At 41.8% G+C, this 21,188-nt stretch overlaps 1 protein-coding gene across 2 annotated transcripts in view; it reads left to right on the top strand.

The window, feature by feature from the left end:
- LOC119487150 (cGMP-inhibited 3',5'-cyclic phosphodiesterase A-like) overlaps positions 1–21,188 on the top strand; it is an 89,242-nt gene that overhangs the window by 33,950 nt on the left and 34,104 nt on the right. For both annotated transcript variants that reach the window (XM_037767813.1, XM_037767814.1), the window contains exon 2: positions 14,287–14,337. In XM_037767813.1, coding sequence (XP_037623741.1) covers positions 14,287–14,337 — 51 coding nt within the window. The remainder of the gene's footprint in view (positions 1–14,286; positions 14,338–21,188) is intronic.

The raw sequence follows: 21,188 nt of genomic DNA, 5'->3' as shown, positions 1-21,188 counted from the left end.
CACTTTAACCAACCCCGTCTCCTACAAAATGACATTCCCATACAACTACAGTAAGCTGCATTCTAAATTACATGTTGAATTACGGTCACAGTTTTAAACATGTGGTTAACATTGTGAATTGAAACAAAAAATGCAACAAAACCACTTAATTAGGTTTAGGCATCAAAACTACTGTGTTCGGTTTAATTAAAAACATCATGGTTGGGCTTAAAATGATGAACAGCAGTCTCCTGGGTTAAAGTCCTCCTCATCCGCCCGTCCGCCAGTAGTTGACTTTTTCACTTTATTCCACGTGTTTCATTAACAGTATATATACTACGTCACCTGCACTGCACGTTGCTCGTTGTACTACGTTACTCGCTGCGGCCATCCGCGGGCTTACAAACATATTTGTGATACGTCAAAGACAAACATAATCCGCCACAAAATACGTTTCCTTCCAAATGTAATTGAGAATACAGTTTAGTTATAATCCTAATGTAATTTTTAGGAGACAGGACTGCTATAATTTACTAGTTTTTCCTAAAGATATACGTCTTCCATCACTGGCTTACACGCACATAAACACATATAAAGCACAAATTCAGGGTTTGAAATAATTGTACCTGTGTAACGGGCCTGTGAACAATCACTCCAGGTGGTCCAGTATCAGAGTTGTTGTCACTAGAGCTCTACTGAAACCATACATCATGATATACGTTTGCCAAAGCAAAGGCATAACTGCTGCACGACACAGTGACAACATATTATTACTACTGTATCTTTGGTTATTATCACATCATATATCACTTAGGCGTGTGGGACAGAGAGCTTTAGAATAGTATATATTGTGTGTTGCTTGCTAAGCCTCAGTGAGCCTCAGTGGAGGTGCGATCGAAGAAGATGGCTTTCTGTCACTCATGGAGCCTGCAGCCTATTTCCCCCGAGGTCAACCAGCATCTCCTATATCTTATCCCCCTGTTTGCTTTGCTCTAAGCCAGGCTTCCAGGATGCCTATCAGCATGATGGTCCATTCTTAAATGGCTCTCTGCTTTGCCTCACAGAGAGAAGCCCACCAGAGTGTGTCACGGACGGCCGTCTCTTGTTCCCCCGTACCTTCGTGGTCCCCGCAGACCCCTGCATTCCTCTTACGTGGGGAACCAGAGCCCTCTGGGAATTTCACTGACAAAGCAAGCGTTTTACAAGCTAATGGTGGAAAACCTGCCCATGGGGCTGACCCGAGCCTCTTCTAGGCTCTGTAATGCAAATCCGTCCACCTGCAAAAAGAGGAAGCAGAGATTTATGCCCCCACACAGTCAGGTACACATGCTGTTTATTAGCGGCTGGCATTCGCACACTTTCATGCATGCGCATGCACGCTTTGAGTACATCAGTCAGTACATAGGTGCTGTCCTGACTGTACGTTTATACTTCTACAGCAGTGATTTATAAAGGATGTTAGGGATGTGATTTAAAGGCATATGCTTGAGCGGGTAGTTGTGTTTACTGGAGTCCTGTGGGAATCTTGATGGGATTGTAAATGTTCTACGTGCAGCTGAAATAGTGGGGGGGGGGGAGGTGTGTGCGTGTATGTGTGTGTGTGTGTATGCGTACGTGTGTGTGGTCCTCTCTCTGATGAGCACAGACAAAACACAGAACACAGACCTAGCTGAGTCAGGCCTGTGAATAAAAGATGAAATAATGTATGCACTGGAGGCATGCATGCACAAATTCCCATACTGCTTTCATCACGTTGCCGTTGACTGAACTCTGTGTTCCCATTCACTTCATTATCTTATTGCAAAGCTCGAAGCTTGAATAGTTTAATATCAAATAGTAGATTTCCGCACGTCATCATTACGCCAAAACTAACTTGATTCAAAAGTTCAGTGCGTCTGCTTCAGTTCTCATGTCAAGGTCAGGTCCAAATTGTTTTGTTGTTCAACTGTTCATTAACTTTGAAATCCCCCTCTTGACGTAGGTCGCCTCCTCCAGAAGAAATATTGCCTTCTGTCCCAGTCAGACTTATGGCTTCATAAAAACATTTTACAGTGGAACTGTAACACCCAGCCCTGTTGTGTGAGACCTGCTCTGTGCGCTAAACCGGCACAAATCTATCCATTCCTCATTGTTTAAATAAGACCTGTGAGCAACAAAATAGAGTCAAATGTGGTTACACTCCTAATCCTCTGGCCTTTCATAATGCAATTCATAAAGGCGACAGAAAGTCTTTAAGAAGACACATAAATCAATATTACCATTTCCCATTTTGTAATGAAAGCTCAGCTGGAAAATACCCAAGTGGCTGAATGAGGCTGAAGGGCTGAATCACCGAGTTGATGGATGATGGGGAAATGCACTCTTTATCTCAACGCTGTCCATCTTCTTTTGATGAACACGAAGCCGGGCCGATGACATATGAAAATCACATAATGGAGAATTTGTTGTTCCCTTGATGGGTGTGTAATTACCCAATCAACAAGCAGGTGCTGTCACCTTTGGGGAAATGTATCGAACACAGAATGAGTGACAGCGCGAGGAGGAGAAGTGGAATTTAGTGCGGGATGCACCGATACTGATTTTAGATATCGGGCCGATACTGACTCATATAGCTGGATCGGGTGTCGGTGACAATGGGACCGATCTATTCAATTAAATTCTATGTTTATATATGATATACATTATATACTGGAATTATACTTCCTGTTTAATTGTTGACCTATTTGTTGCTGCATTTAAAAGATTTACACTTCAACTGTGATTCCTGTTAATTCTGAAGATTTTTTACCAAGTTTCTGGTGCATGATTTATTATTTTAATAATTAACAACAATTCAGTAAATTTCTATCTATGTATTTATTTTTATAGCTGAAATGATTAATTGATTAATCTATTGTAGTCCACTATTAAATTAATCTGCAACTATTTTGATAATCAAATAATCGGTTTGAATAACTTTTTAAGAAGAAAAAAGTCTAATTCTCTGATTCCAGCTTCTTAAATGTGAATATTTTCTGGTTTCTTTACTCCTCTATGACAATAAACTGAATATCTTTGAGGTGTGGACAAAACAAGACATTTGAGGACGTCGTTTTGGGCTTTGGGAAACACTGATCGACATTTTTCACCATTTTCTGACATTTTATAGACCAAAACAACTAATCGATTAATCGAGAAAATTATCAATAGATTAATCGACAATGAAAATAATCGTTAGTTGCATTTTGTTTTACAAATTTATAGTATAGTGTGATAGTGCCTTACACATAAAATAATGATCCCAGTCACTTCCACACGGCATAAAGCTTATTAATTAAACACTGGTATCGGATCGGTACTTGGTATCAGCCGATACCCAAATCGATATCGGGACTGAACAAATCGGATCGATGCATCCCTAGACTTAGTACATGAAAAGCAGTGTCATAACCTATTTATTCTGACATAACTCATCGTGCTGTGGCCGTAGAGTAGCCACTAATGTTGTCACACTGTTCACCGTTTGACACAACGGTGAATTAAAGCTACACAAAGCCCACTGGCACCTTGCAGACTGAACAGAGCAGAGGCTTGTAAAACAAACAAACAAGTGAGTGCTGTGTTCCCTTCTCGGCTCTCCAGGCCCCGGCAGTAATCCTGACTGGACCATTATACACTAATGGCGTTGGCTTGCTGTTTTGAGGTGGGCTGCCAGGTCTACCCGGCCAGATCCCCCTCTTTTTCACCCAGCTGAAATGTGCAGAGCTGGGAGCCGAACTGCTTGAGAAGGAGTTGGCCAGATCGCATAAGCAAAGAAAAACACAAATAAGATTGCAAAAAATAAAAGATGCTTTTTAATCATGAAGCCACATGAATGAGGCTTTAAAATTTTTTTTTATACTATCCGTATAGGCTTTCATGAGGAGGTTTTCGCTTTGTCTGTGACGCATTTCTTGCAGTCATGTTTGATCATTTTTGAGGTCAGAATATGGGGTACTCCCATTGAGGTTTTCTCTGGGCCACGGCATCCTTGCGGCCTGCGCTGTCACCCCGGGAGACCGACAGATCTATCTATGGTAGAGACTGAAACACTGGGTTTCTTCTAGGATCAGGCTAAGTCTCTCCCAGGAAACGTAAAAGACGATAAATCCCATTAGTCACACTTCAGAAATTAGCAGAGTCTGAGTAAGAAAGTGTGAAGAGTAAGGGAGGGGTAAACAGAGTGCAGATGCAGTGTTGGTGCGTGAGATATACCATGGGATTATATGTGTGCATGTTGTTAATGCACATGCAAGTGTGCTCATTAAGAGTGCGTGTTTGCTTTGCAGGCTGCCGGTGCACGAGAAAGGGAATGTGAGAGTGTGTGGATGCCAAACGGCTTTTAGGTGTGTGTGTGTGTGCTAATCTTTGCATACACACAAGTGTGTTCCTCATTCCCTGCACACGGCCCCCTCCGCTTTGGCAGCCCACCTCAATAGTTCCCTTCCCTGCAGCGATGACGCAAATGACCCACGATGACTGACCCCCACGGTAAAACCTGTAAAACATTAGCCAGCATGAATAGGAATGACTCTCCATGCTCTCCCCTCAGCATGCAGGCAGGCGGGGAAGGATTTATTTAATTATTTATTTATTTAAGTGTCCTCCCGGTGGACGGCTGGCCGTGCTCGGGGTGTGATGTGGCAGAGGAGAAGGCGTGGCAAGGTTTTTTTATTTTGGAGTCACCTGGACAAAGAGCCAGACAGTTTGGGTCTGAAATTTGTGTCTGTCTGCACCAGAGCCTTTCCACACTGCAGTTTTACTGTATACTGTACACACCCCTATTAATTCACAGCACTTAATGTGTATTTTCCCATGCCTTCTAGCATTGCTATTGCCTTGTGTCCAATTAAATCGAGGACAGCTTATGTAGAGATTTTCCAAGGAGGGTGATAGTTTATTTAATGAAAAAGAGTGGAAAATACAAAGAGTAAGAAAGTAATTATGGATAGAAAGAAGATGAAGACTCACACAAATCCACTTCTCATTTCCATCTTTTATATCTGTTTGTCATATGGAAATCTAAGGCATAGGCTGTTTCTGTAGTCCAAATGCTAAATTTAGAAATCTGAAAGGCTGATAGTTATAAAGAGAGTCTTTATCTGTCGACAAATCAGAGTAAGAAATAGATGAAGAGCACCAGGTAAACCAGAGGGTCCAATTATAAAAGCTTCCTGCACTCAAGTTTAATGGAGATGTTGAAATTTATGTTAAGTATTATACTGCATTAGTTTTTCCAACCTGTGCAGCAAAGAATCTTCCATTATCCAAGAAGGGAATCCTGTAAATATATGCCATGATTCTCTAAAAAAAACTCATAAAAACAAGAAGGACAGCTTCCCAAAGAGAGCTATATGACACTAATCATGAGAACACCTCCACCTGTGGGTGCAAAAGAAGATTACACCTCATTTCCAAAGCCGTGATGAGCAATATAGAGTTTACTGTGGCTCTAACAACCATGAAAGTGAGTACAAGGATCTTTGATTGTTGCCTTGATGGTGTCCTTATACAGCTAAGCCGCTGTCATTTCTGAAGCCCTCATATAGTGGGACTTAGTCCAATCTGACCTACTTTCTTTTTGTCGGTTGAAATGAGAGTGAGTGCGGGGATGTCTGAGTCAAGCAATGCAGACGTCAGAGTATCATTGACGGAGAGCACTGATAAAAGAACAAAGGGGGAATAAGTACGAAAAAATTCGGAGACCTCGGGGCAGCGAGTGTGAGTCTGAGTGCATGTGTGTGTGTGTGTGCACTTATATAAGTAGGCATATTTGTGAATTCATGACTTTGCAGACCTGAATGTAAGTGAGAGCATAGTGAGTTTAATTGGACAGAGAGGTGGTGCATGAAGCCCTTGGGTCAAGCTGACTGGAAATCCTGCAGACTGATATGCCGGCCGTTAATTAACCCTACCATACTGTAAGATCAGCACTCTCTCTTTTTCTGCTTCCCTTCCCTCGACCAGGAGAGCTCTAGTTGGCACTTCTTGTAACCGTGTCCTCAATGGAAACTGAATTTGGGTCCCAGTAAAAAATCCAGTGCACTAACAAGCTAATACAGCTACTGAAGATCCAAGTAGACACACATCAACTCCACTCACATGAAGCCAGTAATGAGGGACGAAACAGGACGGGGAGGCAGTGGAAAGAAAGAAAGAATGAAAGAAAGAAAGAAAGAAAGTAAGAAAGAAAGAGGGAGGCAGAGAAGAATGAAGGCCCGATCATGAATGAATGATTAAGAAACACTGCTAGCGCTGAGCTATATTAGGACGAGGCAGTTTCCGGTTCCCTTTCCAGACAGATTTAGAAAAGTGCTCAGTAGTAAGTCGGTGACTTCAGTATGGGGTGCTTTAGCTCCCACCACTTCACACCCACAGGGAAGTGGTTCTCAACTGGTTACTGGCGGGAGCAAGTCAAACAACAAGCATATTCCAGTAGTTTGTTTGTGCTTTGACACCGTGGTGTTTACCCAGCACCTCAGAGGCACGGCAGCTTGCTGCGGGCTGTGGCTCGGAGCCATGGCGGTGGACGGGGCATGGCTGCATACTGGCATCCACGCTGCTGCCCTCTTAACACTCTGGGTGAGAGGAAGGCTGGGAGTTTACTTGGCTGGCACTATTTTGAGTGCAGCTCTTTTACAGAGGACAGTGGGCATATTTTGGCTGGCTGCTTTCTTTGTATGTCTGACATTTTCATATCATCTACTAAGGAGTATCCTTCTCATTATTGACCTTTACTCCTATTAATATAAGCAAACTGTCATCAAGTTGGACAGTAAAAGACAGGACTTCTTGTACCGAGACACAGGTTATATACAAAATATGTAAACATCCCTCTTCTCCGTAACATAAGCAGTTCCATTAGAGTGAACATACTGTAAGAAATTAGGGACAAGATGCCCAGTCCTTGTTTTGGGCAAAAAGACAAAACTAATATGAGGTTTCATCATTCTGAGTTACCAGAATCCAGTCCGTATCTTTGTCCTGGTAGTTGTGTTAAAGTTAATTGCCAGTGTTTTGTTTCTGCAACAAATGTGCAACTAGAGGAAGTATCCTTCTGCTGCAGCTTAGCAATGAAACACCATCCGTGGTAAGACAAGGCAAGTTTATTTATACAGCACATTTCAGCAACAAGGCAATTCAAAGCGCTTTACATGAAACATTAAAAGCATCGAGAAACACATTAAATTAACTACAATTAAAGAGAAAATTAGTGAGTTGCTGCAAACAATCCGCTAAACAGCAAACTGTAGGTTTCTCACTCTACATCAGTGCCTAAACAGCAAACCGTGGGTTCTCCCTGCTCATCATTAAATACAAATAACTAAAATACAATAAGACATTTATAAAATACAAGAATATAAGTTACAGTGCAGTGTAAGAAATTCATAATTATTTGATTTAATAAAAGGAATTAGCAACCGAGGTAACAAAAAGTGAATTTTGCACCACAAAGACTAACAGGCTCAGAGTGGAGTCTCCTTCAAGGTAATCACTATAAATAGATTCTGCATTCACATGTACAATCTGTAGGCAACGGCACAAGATTTTGGTACCGGAAGCGTTCTGGTTACCGTTTGTAGTCCGAGTAGTATTGACCAATCATGTTTGAGCAGGCTTTGGTTGAATGCAGGTAAACAGTCCGTGTGGGGCGCAAAAGAGGCGGAATGCATTGGCAGAAATGCAATCTGGGAACCCACCGGCTATCGTCTGACAATGATTTAGCTTTTTATTGGTTTAAAATGAGCTTGTAAACTGGTCACTTGTGAAACAATCCGGTCATTCAGGTCGTATCTCATCTCCAATCAGACTGTAAACAATGAGCAGTGCACAGGAAAGGAAGGGTCGTGTCCAGAAGGTAACCCACGAGTTGGGAAACTCTCGCAAGCTGGTTAAGATTAGGCATTGATCTGGAATAGTTAAGGTTAGATTATGTTGTTGGGCAGCAAGTCTCACAAGACTTTTTGCAAGGTTTTGCCAAATTTTCCAGTCTTGGCCCGGCTATCCACTGGCTACACCTGGACCCCAAAAATATAGCTCCTTGCCCCCAGAAATGTATCTTCAGGCCGGAAGCCGACGGGTTCTGAGATTAACATCATTTTCTCACTTACTTCTAGTGGCATGTAGCCATGCAGTATATTCTGGTTTAATATGTCCATGTTTTGAGATATTCCTCTATGAAATTTCTGCCTCCACCCCAATACAGTGGCGGTGAATTGAATTTAGTTTTTGGTGCTAAGAGCTTTGAACAATGTCTCGGTGACTCACTGTGTACAGGCTTCTTAGGTGGAAAATAGATCCTAAGAAAACAGAGCGCAGTGAGGTCTGTGGGCTCTCCACAGTGCCCGGGACATAGTTCCTAGAAAGACACATTGTTGATGAAGTTTTTAAATGTTATTCTCTAGTCTTGTGGGCACAGTACTGGGGTGGATGTATTGATCCCCAACAGTAGAACTTGAACCCTATGGGGGGTACCACTGCAGTTGTAACTTGAAACAGGCTGTTCACATACACCGTTCGTAGCTATACCTACAAAAAGTAATGAACTGTTATTAATATATATCCCACAAAATCAATTTGTATGTAATCCACGTAATCGTGAACCAGGAAGTATAAAGAGCGACAAACAGTGTGTAGGGAGGAGGTCGGGGTGGATGGGTGGATCAAAAAACACCAGACTTTTGCCCAGGAGACCAGTGTTTGTATCCTGTGTGAGTCACGTAACTTCAGTACTTAAGTTATGCATCTTCTGTATTTTAAGCCAAACTTTGACTTATTTGTTAATTAACTTCCGTACTTAAGTAACGCCACATCCACGATCTTTTCCTAAAACTAAGTAGCTGTGTTACCTAAACCTAACCAAGTTGTTTCCTGTGAAGACGGCAGTTTGTTGTGAAAATACTTTATGCATGTAACGAGCGGAAATTGGCACGTGTTGCGGTGTAAGTTCATAGGAAAATGCACGAAAACTGAAGAATAACTTCGTAAGATATCATACGAACCGTTGTATGTGGAGACGTTGTTTGGGAGAGTAAAAGTGCATGAAAACTAGTTAGCAAGTGGGAAAAAGTACTGGAAAAATGGTACAAACTTCCAGTCTCTGCCACTTCAAGTGGTAGTACTGTAGTATGAATGCAAACTTGGCCGAACCTACTGAAAAAAAGATATAAGGAGACCAAACCTTAATGCTGACAATGCCAAAATCACTATATCATAATACATTTTATCCAGTTTATCATTCAATCAATGGAACATGACGAGTGGTGCAGATGAGGGAGCTCATGAGCTCAGTATGATTTTATCATTTCCTATTCATTTTATGGAGAGATCCTTTTACTCGGCTGCACCTTCTATTAACATGAAGCTGAACTACACTGTTATCATGTCTTTCCCTTGTTTGTTTCTTTCTCGAGAGCATCACTCTGGATCATGAAAGTACAGCAAATCTCCAGAATGCGTTCACAACGGAGCCAGAGTCCCATAAAAATGCCTCAGACCTTATTGAGTGTGTCGTGTTACTCTGGTAGCTATTGCGCCGTGATTGAAAGACATACTTCCACTTTCAAAGACACAAAAGCATTTTTTTCTCTCCTGAAGACTGCTTTCAGTCTCTTGTAAATCATCAGCGTTGCTATAAGTGATGGAAAGCCACTGCTAGACCTGAACCTATTCTGAGTTATGGGTCGGTAATGAATCTAGCAGAGGGTGAAACAAAGGGCATAACTTCTACAAAGTTGTTATTTCTCCCAGTAGGTGCACTGGAGCTTTAGGACAAAAATAAATCCATTTGGAAATTTTACTGCTTCGGCTGTGTTATGCTGCCTGGAGCATGTCCATGAAAAACCAGGAGATATCTAAGAAATCATTCATGTGTGGTTTTACCTCTTTAGACATAATATTGGCACTGAACTGTCATATGTTTTAAGTATAATCTTCTCCGTCCTCCTGAAGCAAAACAAGGTAATAAAGCTCGAACAACACTTTTTGTTACCGGCCGTGACCGTGTGTAGCTGGTATTGTTTTCATGTCTGTGTGTATCATCATGGCAAAATGTGGTGCTGGAGACACCTACTGCAGCAGGAACTACCACAGAAGCGATTTTGAGTGGTGACTTTGCCAGGTGTTTTTATCTCTGTAGACGCGATAGAGTCACAACAGGTGTGTAGTTGAGGCCAAGTTTGAAGATGGGTGTGGTCTAGTTCAAAGTTCACGGTTCTTTATTTGTCATTTGTCAATTCCAGCAAAGCAGTCATTGACAATGAAAATCGTTGGTCTCAGGTTCCTTCAACAATGCTCATAAAATATTTATATATAAAAATCACACAAGTAAATGTAAAAGCAAAATGATAATCTAACGCATAAAATAGTGCAGTTAAAGTACATATAAGCATAAGATAGTATAAAATAGTAATGTAAATTTATAATTTTGAGATCTAGAGATGTCACAGTGAGCAAATTTTCCCACCGGTTAATAAACTCCTGACAACACAGCGGAAATTTTACAAGAAAAGATGACGGTCAATATGTGTAGTGCGCTTACTTTGATCTTTAACGTTGGGTGGCTGTGTGTCTGGCCTCTCTGGTCGAGCTTTCGCTGCGAGGCTGCAGGTTACCACCTGTAGCCGCTGCACCACGCACACCAGCTGGGACCGCTTCATCCTCCGCACTGGGACGGCCTTTAACGTTATGGTTCGATTATAACATTGGGTTTAAATCTGAAGTATTGCCAAATAGGCGCTTTTGCTTTTCGCTTTGATACCAAATCTTCCGCCATCGTCTTGTCTGTCAGCTCTCTCTCGTCCCGTGTGTGTGAAATCTGACTCCTGCTACTCTGTGCTGAGACTCTCAGACACTTTAACTTTCAGTTTGTAGCGTCCGTCGTCCAACTATGTATTGATAACATGGCGCTGATATGCGAAAATGAATTAAATGGGTTTTATTTCTATAAAAAAAAAGCAAAATGACAGTGGGGGTGGTGGGCAAGTAATGTAATCGGTGTGTGCCCAAAAAACGTGTAACACCGACTACCGCAGCAAGCCTAATGTGGTCCAAGCAAGGGCACAGAAAGTAGGGGGGTAGGAAGTGGGAAGGGGCCCATTGTCCCTCCAACTTTACGCCCCTGGCCATTTGGCGTCGCAGATGGTGAGATCCCATCGCAAGATGGTCTCTAGTTTGTCTTGTTTTTTTATCATTACCGTTTGTAAAGGATTAACTGGTATGAACAAAAGACGTATAGCCTCTTTGTATTGGCATATGTCTTTTACAGTGATATGTAAGGGATAATGTTCTTGTCTAGTTCTGCTGGGGTTCTTTTGATTCGTGATTGATGTTGTTGTTTTTCGTCGAAAAATAGATGATGTTCCAGTAATTTCTTGTTTATTGTAATACCGGTGCTTTGAAGCTTGAAAGCACTAACACCAAAATTTTGTTTACTGATTTTCCAGCACTGGTATAAAAACATTCAAACACAGTGGCACCGGCCTGCATCCACTGTTTGGTTTAGTAAGTGAGTAGCACACCATACACATGTATTTGTTGATAAATGTTTTGAGCCAGTCTCAGAGGAAGTGAACTCCACTGTGGTCTGTAAAGTCACTCTGTGCGAGAGGCTATCTGCGCCGCTCAAATTTTATGCTCAGCTTTGATTTTATGTGTTTTTTTGTTTTGTTTTGGCACATCAAAGGCTGCATGTAGACTTCTGTGTAGTCTGGGTCTGTCTCTCAGAGTATGGAGATGAAAGGTTGGGTTACATAAGACCGTAAGACCGAAAAGGCTGTTTATATGTGTGTGTGTGTGTGTGTGTGTGTGCGCCTGGAGAGCCTCACTGATTCTAGGACCTTCTAATGGAGCAGGACTTCGCCGCGACCACAGAGGAGCTGCTGCCAGCTCCTATACTGTAAAAGCAGAGCAGTAAAATAAGACAAACAGCTCACAGGCTGGCTAACACTATCATTCACAGTAATTTACATCTCATACATGAGCCTTTTACACAGCTGATTGCTTGCTGACTTCCTTATCCATCCAGTAAGGTTATGTTAAATGCATGAGAAGGTACGCGCACGCTTGATGGAGCTTTAAAGTGACTCACAGATATTATCATGCTGACGGTCGGAGAATCCAGGCGCTTCATAGCTGCCGTCCTGGGGCTAAAAAATGGAGGATGAGTGAAGATGATGTTTGTTGAGAAAGGGCAAACCCCTCATATTGCATTTTTTTTAAACTCCTAAATGTCAAACTGCGGAAAAGCTGTCTGTACTTGATGAATGAGTGTGCATTGTGTTGTGTGTGATGGTTATGATGGTGTCCTTGTTTGCTTACTGTCAGGATCACCACCGTTTTGTGGAGCCATTGGAGCCTAAAACACAGGATTTAAAGCTGCAGTAGGTAACTTTGAGCAAATATGATAAAAAGTAATTTTTATAAAACGGTCACTATATCGTGACATTGCATTTACAGATAATCTGTGAAAAAAATCCTCCTATTACTCCTAATGCATTTGCAAGATTTCAACATGCTCAAAGGAAAACAACCAATCAGAGCCGAGCAGTCTCTGAGGCTGCATTCAAGCGAGATCAGGTGTTGCGGCGATTCTCCGCAGGGTTGTGCGGAGGTCTCGGCGAATCACTTTAATGGCCCATTAACTGCGACGATTAATGTCTTTTGTTCCCTCATGGCTGGGATGCACAGCTCTGAATCACCGGTTACTTGATTGGCCACCGCAGCGTGACATCAGGTTGTGTTTCTCCGAAGGTTGATTCTGTTTATACTTTTGCGCCGCAGGCCGCTGCGTTTTTCAGCACCCCCTGCAGCCCAAAATGCACTACCCCCATTCAAAATGGATGGAAAAACTTGCGTTTTTGCTGCACATCCTGATCTCGTGTGAATGCAGCCGAAAGCAGCTGTCAATCACTGCTCGTGGAAGTTTGCTCCGGCCGCTGGTTGGTGCTTGGTTTTGGCTCAAGAGTTTTCGAAATGGCGGCCTGGTCACAAATTTTTCTCATTTTACAGCTGAACAGTACACTACAAGATGTTTCTGAAAACATTTGAGGAGAGAAATACATATTACAGTAACAGAATATTGTTTCATATTTTATCAGCGCTGCCTAGTTTGACAGTTTGATCGGAGTTCACAAGTTTCGCGAGCAGTGATTAACAGCTGCTGTAGAGACTCCTCGGCTCTGATTGGTAGTTTTCGTGCGCGGTGAAATCTTGTAAATGCCATTAGAAGCACTAGGAGGAGGCAGAAGAACATGATTTTTCACAGATTATCTGTCTCATGCACTACTATCAGGATAAAGTGACAGTTTTATAAAAAAAATAACTTTGTTATCATATTTGCTCAAAGTTACCTACTGCAGCTTTAATCCTGCTAAGACTCCCAACTTCTTACAGTGCAGGTCTTTAAAGGCCCTGAAAACATATTTTCTCAATCAGCTTTTTACGATGATCGATTAAATATACAGTACAATTATACCTACAGTCCAAAATGTACAAACTATACTTATAATAAAGCAGCAGGAACAGTTACTTCACTATTTGTTTAGAACTAAGCAGCACCGTTGGAAACCACTGCTGTCCAGACAGGCCCGTAGCACTGGCGACCGAAACCCACTGTTCTCCTCATGTTTTCACTCACTGCATGGCACAACTCAATGACCTCCTCTGACACAGTAAATTACACCTGAATTATCAATTTGGCTGTTATACTGAGCCCCCTTGCCTCAGTGTGTGCAACAGCAATTTGTCACAACGACATACTGGGCTTCTCAGGGCTTCTCAGTTCTGGGGCAGAGAGCCCTAACAGAGGCAGGGGGGGGTTTAATGTTGAATTGGCTCTCCTGCAACGTGTTCACCAGAAATCAGTGACAGAGTGATGCATTCGGTGACTCCCAAGAAAGTGGAAAACGGGTTTACGAGGCCTGTGGGAGGACACAGTGGCTGGTAATTAGACAGCGTAAAAATCCTCAGCCTCCACCAGGCCCTTAGGCAGTGAATAGGAGCTAAAGTAAACCAAACCTGACTGTGAAATTGCATTAAACGTCTGCGCTTAATGGAAAGTGAAAAAAAAAAATAGACAAAACCCATTTTTGCATTTATGAGCGTTTTCCATTCCCCCCACACTTCCTCGACTCTTTGCATCACCACTCACTGCTCCTCCTCTTTTCTGCTACAGCACAGTATATCTCCATTATGGCGTCGCCTTTGTGAGTTATGTTGTAGGACGCTAACAGGAACAGGATGTTCAGGGCTTGTGGTTTGAACATGTCTCTGTCTCTGTTTTTCCCACAGATGCTCCCCCGCTCCGAATGGGACCACAAGAGAGGCTCCCGAGGATCACAGGTTAGCAATGTCCACACAAAAAGAGACGCACTAGTAATAACAATAATGATAAACAGCTGCCGGGAAAACACACACACACACAAACAGGAACTAGCTCCCTGATCTCTGTCACTCGCCTACACACACCTTATAAATGACGCAAATAGCAGAAATCCTACCACTAACAGGCCCGTTCTCCCACTCATTTTAGGCCTGGTTAAACAGCATGTCCAGAGGTGTCACTTCCCACTAGAGTCCTTGTTGTTCTCTGTTAGTCTAAAGGACGCAGGGCTGTGATTTGGCTGTATGGTGCTGGAAAAGCCATTAAAGGCTTGGACACAGGCGGGCACAGCTTGTAGAGGGCAGACACACACAAGCACATCCTTGAGGTTACCTTTCCCATCTTTGGTGGGGGGAGAATATGTGTGCTTGTTTGGGAATTGGTGTATTGAGCTGCACTAGAGCCACAGAGCAGAGCTCTGGAGTACGTGAAGAACAAATAATGCCCTTGGCGTTGGCATGGTCATATACAGTGCGTGTTCTGTACAGTGGGCTACCTCCGGGTCTGAGAAGTGAAGCCAATGTGGAAGTGGCTTAAACTTGCATTATTTCTAATAACCAGCAGGGGGTGACTCCTCTGGTTGCAAAAATAAGTCTGATTGTATAGAAGTCTATGAGAAAATGACCCTACTTCTTACTTGATTTATTACCTCAGTAAACATTGTAAACATGAGTTTACGGTCTCAATCGCTAGTTTCAAGTCTTCTTCAATGCAGCATGATGTTCATTTAGTAAATTATGGTCCCATTTAGAGTCAAATAGACCATAAAGGAGGGTATGCTTTAGGACATGGCTACCTTGTGATTGACAGGTCGCTACTACGGCATTGTCCGGTCTGGGAGTTGTCTGTGTTTTCGTCGTAGAACTTTAACCCTTTCAGATTGTGTTCTCAGTTCATAAAAGTTAATTATAACTAGGGCTGTCAATCAATTAAAATATTTAATCTTAATTAATTGCATGATTGCGCATAGTTAATTGCGATTAATCGCAAAATCGCACATTTTTTATCTGTTCAGAATGTACCTTAAAGGGAGATTTGTCAAGTATATAATACTCTTATCACACGGGAGTGGACAAATATGCTGCTTTATGCAAATGTTGCAAAATGCAAAATTTTGCGCAAGTTTGGAGCATTATTTAACCTCCTTTGTGACAAGCTACTATGACATGGGTTTTCTAGTTTCATATGATGCTAGTATCTTCACTCTAGCTTTTAAACTGAACCCGCTACAATCTCCAGAAGATCCATTGCGTTAATGCATTAAAGAAACTAATGGCGCTAAAACGAATTTGTGTTAACACGTTATTATTGCGTTAACTTTGACAGCTCTAGTTTTAATCTAACAAAATATTCTGCTTCAATCCATATTTGTTGGTATTTAGCCTTTCAAAAGCAACATTTCCACTGTGGACAAAAAACGATTTGCTCTCCCGCCTGCCGCACACAAAGACAGGCCGTGGGAGGGCGGTCTAGCAACAACCACTTTATTCAAATTGAGAACATTTGGGGAGTGTGGGGTCAGCTTTTATTAGATACAAATAGGGAGGGCTTCAAGGAAAATAGGTTGGGAACCACTGATATACAGTATGTGTTCTGTACTACATTCTGCTATCAGGAGGATATCCTTTAGAAATGAATAGACAATGCATCTGTGCTGACACTGTATGCTTTGGTAGAAATAAATGTTATGGTTGGGGGGGGGAATTAGGGGATATTTCATGAATAGTGATCATAACTGTGCAGCACAGGGCTGGGCTTGAAATCAAATTACACACTGTGTAATTTTCTAGAGATGCTAAGACTCACATAGCAGAATATCTGTTCCCAAAATCAGCCTCTCAGTATTATCCCCTTTGAGCGGAGACATTTTCAAATAGCACGTTACCCTTTTGAAATATTGTCCAAGGCTCATATCAATTTGTTATGTGGGGTTAGTTCTGTAGGCGAGCACATAGTTTTTGATTGATGCATTCCCTAAACTGCCATTTAGACTCAGTGGTCAGTTCAGTCTTTTTTTTTATTTGGACTGGTGCTCTGCGTTCGTCAGTGGAATCCTGTAATAGTCCAGCGACTGACAAGACGTGTAAGAAGTCGAGGCTTATGTTGGCATCCCTCTCCATCTCGTGGCTATTTTCCCTTGGCTCTGCTCTCCTGGACCAGGTTGTTGGTCAGAGAGGCTGGTAGCGCTTCATGGCACCTCGTAGAGTGTGTAAATCACACACTCTGCTCTTTAGCCAGTGACCAGAGCGTTTGATTGATCTCCGCTTTGTCCTAGTCGCCAACATGCACACATTAGCAGGCTCATTTTCCAAACCACGTTTTTTTTTGGTGGATGTTTTAGCTTAGGAATTGACAGTGAAGTTATGTATGGAAAGAGCTATTTAAATATTTGTATTCGACTTGAAAACACATTGGTTTTGGAACATTACCCGGGGAGATTATCGGAGAAAAGAGTGTTTGTAGGCCCCAGATCTTGTGACTGTTATTCTAAATTACAGAAAGGCTGGAAGAGCGGTCTGTGAGGCAGACGAGCCATGACATTGCAGTCATATTGAAGATTTCTCAAAGTCACTGTGAGCACTTCAAACACTTGAGATCAGCGTTTCTTAAACTGCTGGGTTTGGGGGTTGTAAAAGGTCACTGGTCATTTTTTCTGCTTGGTCCCATCACGACAGTCTTGTAGAGTATTTTCTCATTAAATTGGGTCCTTTTCTTCTAAGACAACATTTAACGCTGAAAACATTAAACTAACTACATTTTTGACATGTCCTCAACCTGGGAAGTACTTAGGGCTATGTATTGGCAAGAATCTGGCGATATGTTACGTATCATGATACTGGGGTAATGATTCAACATATTGTGATATATTGCGATACTGTAAGCAAGGTGATATATTGCAATTTTTTTTATTTCATTTTTGGAAAACTTAAGTCATACTATAAAGAACACACCAGCAATACATCATTTTAGAAAAGGCGCAAATAACACATTTATACTGCATGCAAAAAACTGCATGACTTTTGCCCCACACTGCATGTGATTATCATAAAATGGGCATGTCTGTAAAGGGGAGACTCGTGGGTACCCATTCACATATCTTGAGGTCAGAGGCAGTTTGACCTCGTCAAAATTTAGCACAAGTTTGGAGTATTATTTAGCCTCCTTCGCCACAAGCTAGCATGACATGGTTGGTACCAATGAATTCCTTTGTTTTTCTAGTTTCATATGATGCAAACTTCCATCTAGCTTAAAAACTGAGCTCGCTACAACCTCAAAAAGATTGAATAGCGGCCGGTCCGGACCGCGTGCCATCAGATTGTTAAAAGGTTAATTAAAAATCAATGCCGTGTTTTGGAGAATCTATACAGTATTGCACAACATAATATCGGGATACTCATGTGTATCATTATTTTCTTACATCCCTTGAAGTAATTGGATCTGCCAAAAATCATACAGAGGCATTAACAGTTTTCAAGCTCCAACTTTTTATGACGTGCAACAGTAAAACACCTGAGAAAGAAAGTGAGGAATATAATGACATTTTAATTTTATTTATAGCATGCCTATTCAGTTAGTTAAAAACTTGTGACTGTGCCCGCTGCTGTGCTGATGATGGATATATGTTTAACCACTTGTACCGTGTGGTAAATCCTTGAGCATAATCCATCTGTTTTACCTCATGCATCTCTTTTGTTTGCCCTGTCCTTTATGCCAGCATTTCTTGCTTGCTTCTGCCTCTACCGGTCTGTCTGCTCTGTTTTTTAATCTTACTTGGCTCCTTTGTTGGAATCAAACACCCTGAAATATGTGCAAGGAAAAACAAGCTTCTCCTTGGAGATGAGATGGCTGCATGTTAGGGGTCAATTGGCTTGACCTTTCCCAGTAAATCTTTAATGAGGCAGTTATTATTTTTTGTTTTGTTTTAATACCCCCCACATCCCCCAGCACACCCCCTTTTAATAAAATATGTAATAGCGTGTAATTGTATCCTGGCTGCAGCCGAGGACCTGGCTCAGCATGGCTTCGGTCTGAGCTGTCGGAGGGGGTTGTGAGGGGAGTGGGGTCGCGGTGTGGGTTTGGTTGGGAAGTGGGAAGTGCAGCGCTGCTGGGCGTAGCTTTGGCTGTAGGAGCAGAGGCAGGGAGCAAGGAGTGTCTCAGTGGAGTTTTGTGTTACGGTTCTGCTGTGATTCACACTGTATCACTGCTCTGTTATTTTAAGTGGAGAACATCAGCATCTCCGAGGCTCCTTTTCAGCTAATCCATCTCGACAGATGTAATCAGGGCCATTACACTAACTGCACCGCCACTGAAACAGAAAACTGCACGGTAATGATTTTTCAAACATGCAGGGAGTTCTGTGTAAATGAAATCAACCTGAGAAAAAATAACGGACTCACTGAAGTATTTTTTTTTTATATTATATATTCCCCAGCTTCTTGCTCAGCACATTCCTGTATTTCTCAGAGTGTGAGGGTTTGTATGGGGGCGGGGGTTAATTGCAAAATAAGCAGCGCAGTGTGTGTGTATCTGTGTGCTTTATGAGAGTTGCTTACATTATTGCAATGTGTTTACTAAGAGAAACAAATACCTCTCATTCTCCAAGAGGCCCCGGAGGCATTTGTCCAGTCTCTAGCTCTCCGCTGGGATGCATTATATTCTCACCATTGCACAATTTTAAGATGACCCACATATCACTGGTATTTTACTGGAGGCTAAGAGCACTGTATGTTTAGATGAGGGAGCCGAGGGGTTAAAAGTGCATTAAGTGGACCCTCTCAGAAATTGCAAAAATGTGACCCCTCTGTCTGTGTATCACATTAATAATCACAATTAGACAGAAGGATCAGCGTTTTGTTTGTTGCTCCAAATGCACTTCATCTGTCTTCGGCAGAGTTGTTGGCAAAAACATGTGGACACAGCAGGAACACGAACCATCATATTGCAATTGCTGAGTGTTGTTGCAACACTTGATGTCTATGACGTTGTTTGTAATGTGTGATGTTTCACATAAAAAAAGTACCTTTTGTGCAAATATTGTACATGCATGTATGCATACCAGCATTTAGCAAATCATTTGTATATGTTTTTAGATATATCATGAACAGGTGTGGTATGAGTTAGTAATTCATCAAAAGCTTTTGAATTAAATGTTTCGAGTCGATGACCCTCACTCCATCGATCTGCTACAATATCGAGTCAAAAGCCTCATTTCCACACAGTTTTGTTTTGTGTTCGTAAATCCGTATATTATACGGATTACGCCCCCTCGTGTTCAGCGCCATGATATACATCTCTTTACAGATGGATAGAAACGCCACTGCAGATATGGGAGAGAAGTTACTATATAGGTGTAAAACAGTGATTTTATGAGGGCTGTCAATCAAATAAAATATTTAATCGCGATTAATCGTATGTTTGTCCATAGTTAATCGAGATTAATCACAAATTAATCACACATTTCTTATCTGTTCAAAATGTAACTTAAAGGGAGAATTGTCAAGTATTTCATACTCTTATCAACATGGGAGTGGGCAAATATGCTTTATGCAAATGTATGTATATATTTATTATTGGAACTCAATTAATAATACAAAACAATGACACATATTGTCCAGAAACCCTCACAGGTACTGCATTTAGCATAAATATATGCTCAAATCATAACATGGCAAACTGCAGCCCAACAGGCAACAACAGCTGTCAGTGTGTCAGTGTGCTGACTTGACTATGACTTGCCCCAAACTGCATGTGATTATCATAAAGTGGGCATGTCTGTAAAGGGGAGACTTGTGGGTACCCATAGAACCCATTTTCATTCACATATCTTAAGGTCAGAGGTCAAGGGAACCCCTTTGAAAATGGCCATGACAGTTTTTCCTCACTAAAATTTGGCATAAGTTTGGAGTGTTATGTAGCCTCCTTCACGACAAGCTAGAATAACATGGATTCCTTAGGTTTTCTAGTTTCACATTATACCGGTATCTTCACTCTAGCTTTAAAACTGAGCCCGCTACAACCTAAAAATCGCAAGTTCCGTTAATGCGTTAAAGAAATGATTGCCGTTAAAACGGATTTGCGTGACAATAACGTGTGAGTTACTTTCTGTTTTTCGCCATCAAGTCTAGATGAGTCACATTTATATATTTTTTGTGAAAAGTGAAAGTGAAAGTTCGACGGCATATCTAGCTAACATAGGTAGCATTTTATCTGTGTAACATAGAGTGCATGCATAGTGGTTCATACGTCTTTTAACAAAACAGTTCACAAAACTAAAGCCGCCAAAGTAAAAAAAATGTCAACGTACTCAAGGCAAATTACGCCCCAACCCGCCCCCCCCCCAAAAAAAAAGGAAGGAAGAGTTTTGCAAACGGGAGATCACGGAGGTTCCCATAGGAATGAATGAACTTCCGGTTGACTCGCATACGTATGTGGAAATGAGGCATAAACCAGCACTAAGAGTTATTTGCAGATATTATTTGATGAGTCTTTGCTGCGACCAAAGCTGCACATAGAGCAGAGCAGGGCCTTGAGTACAGAGACGCTGTGTGGACAAACAGCTTTTCACTTTTCAGGAGTGATTGCTGGTTTGTTTTGACTGGCCCTCGCTTTGGTTTACATGAACTGCTGTAGCGGGTGTTAATCTATGGCATGTCTATTGACGTACTGTTCCAAACTGTGCTCACACAGGCAATTAAGACCATTGATCATGCACACTGTTGTTATTCATAGTAAAATGTCATAACAGAATGTTCATGCATGGTTTAGTAGATGGCTCGGCTTGTTGGGGAGTCATAAAAACTGTTTGTTGATG

Source organism: Sebastes umbrosus, chromosome 4, assembly GCF_015220745.1.
Source record: "Sebastes umbrosus isolate fSebUmb1 chromosome 4, fSebUmb1.pri, whole genome shotgun sequence".
Lineage (NCBI taxonomy): Eukaryota > Metazoa > Chordata > Actinopteri > Perciformes > Sebastidae > Sebastes > Sebastes umbrosus.
Note: the sequence above shows the minus strand (reverse complement) of the source record. Positions and strands in the feature narration are given on the sequence as shown.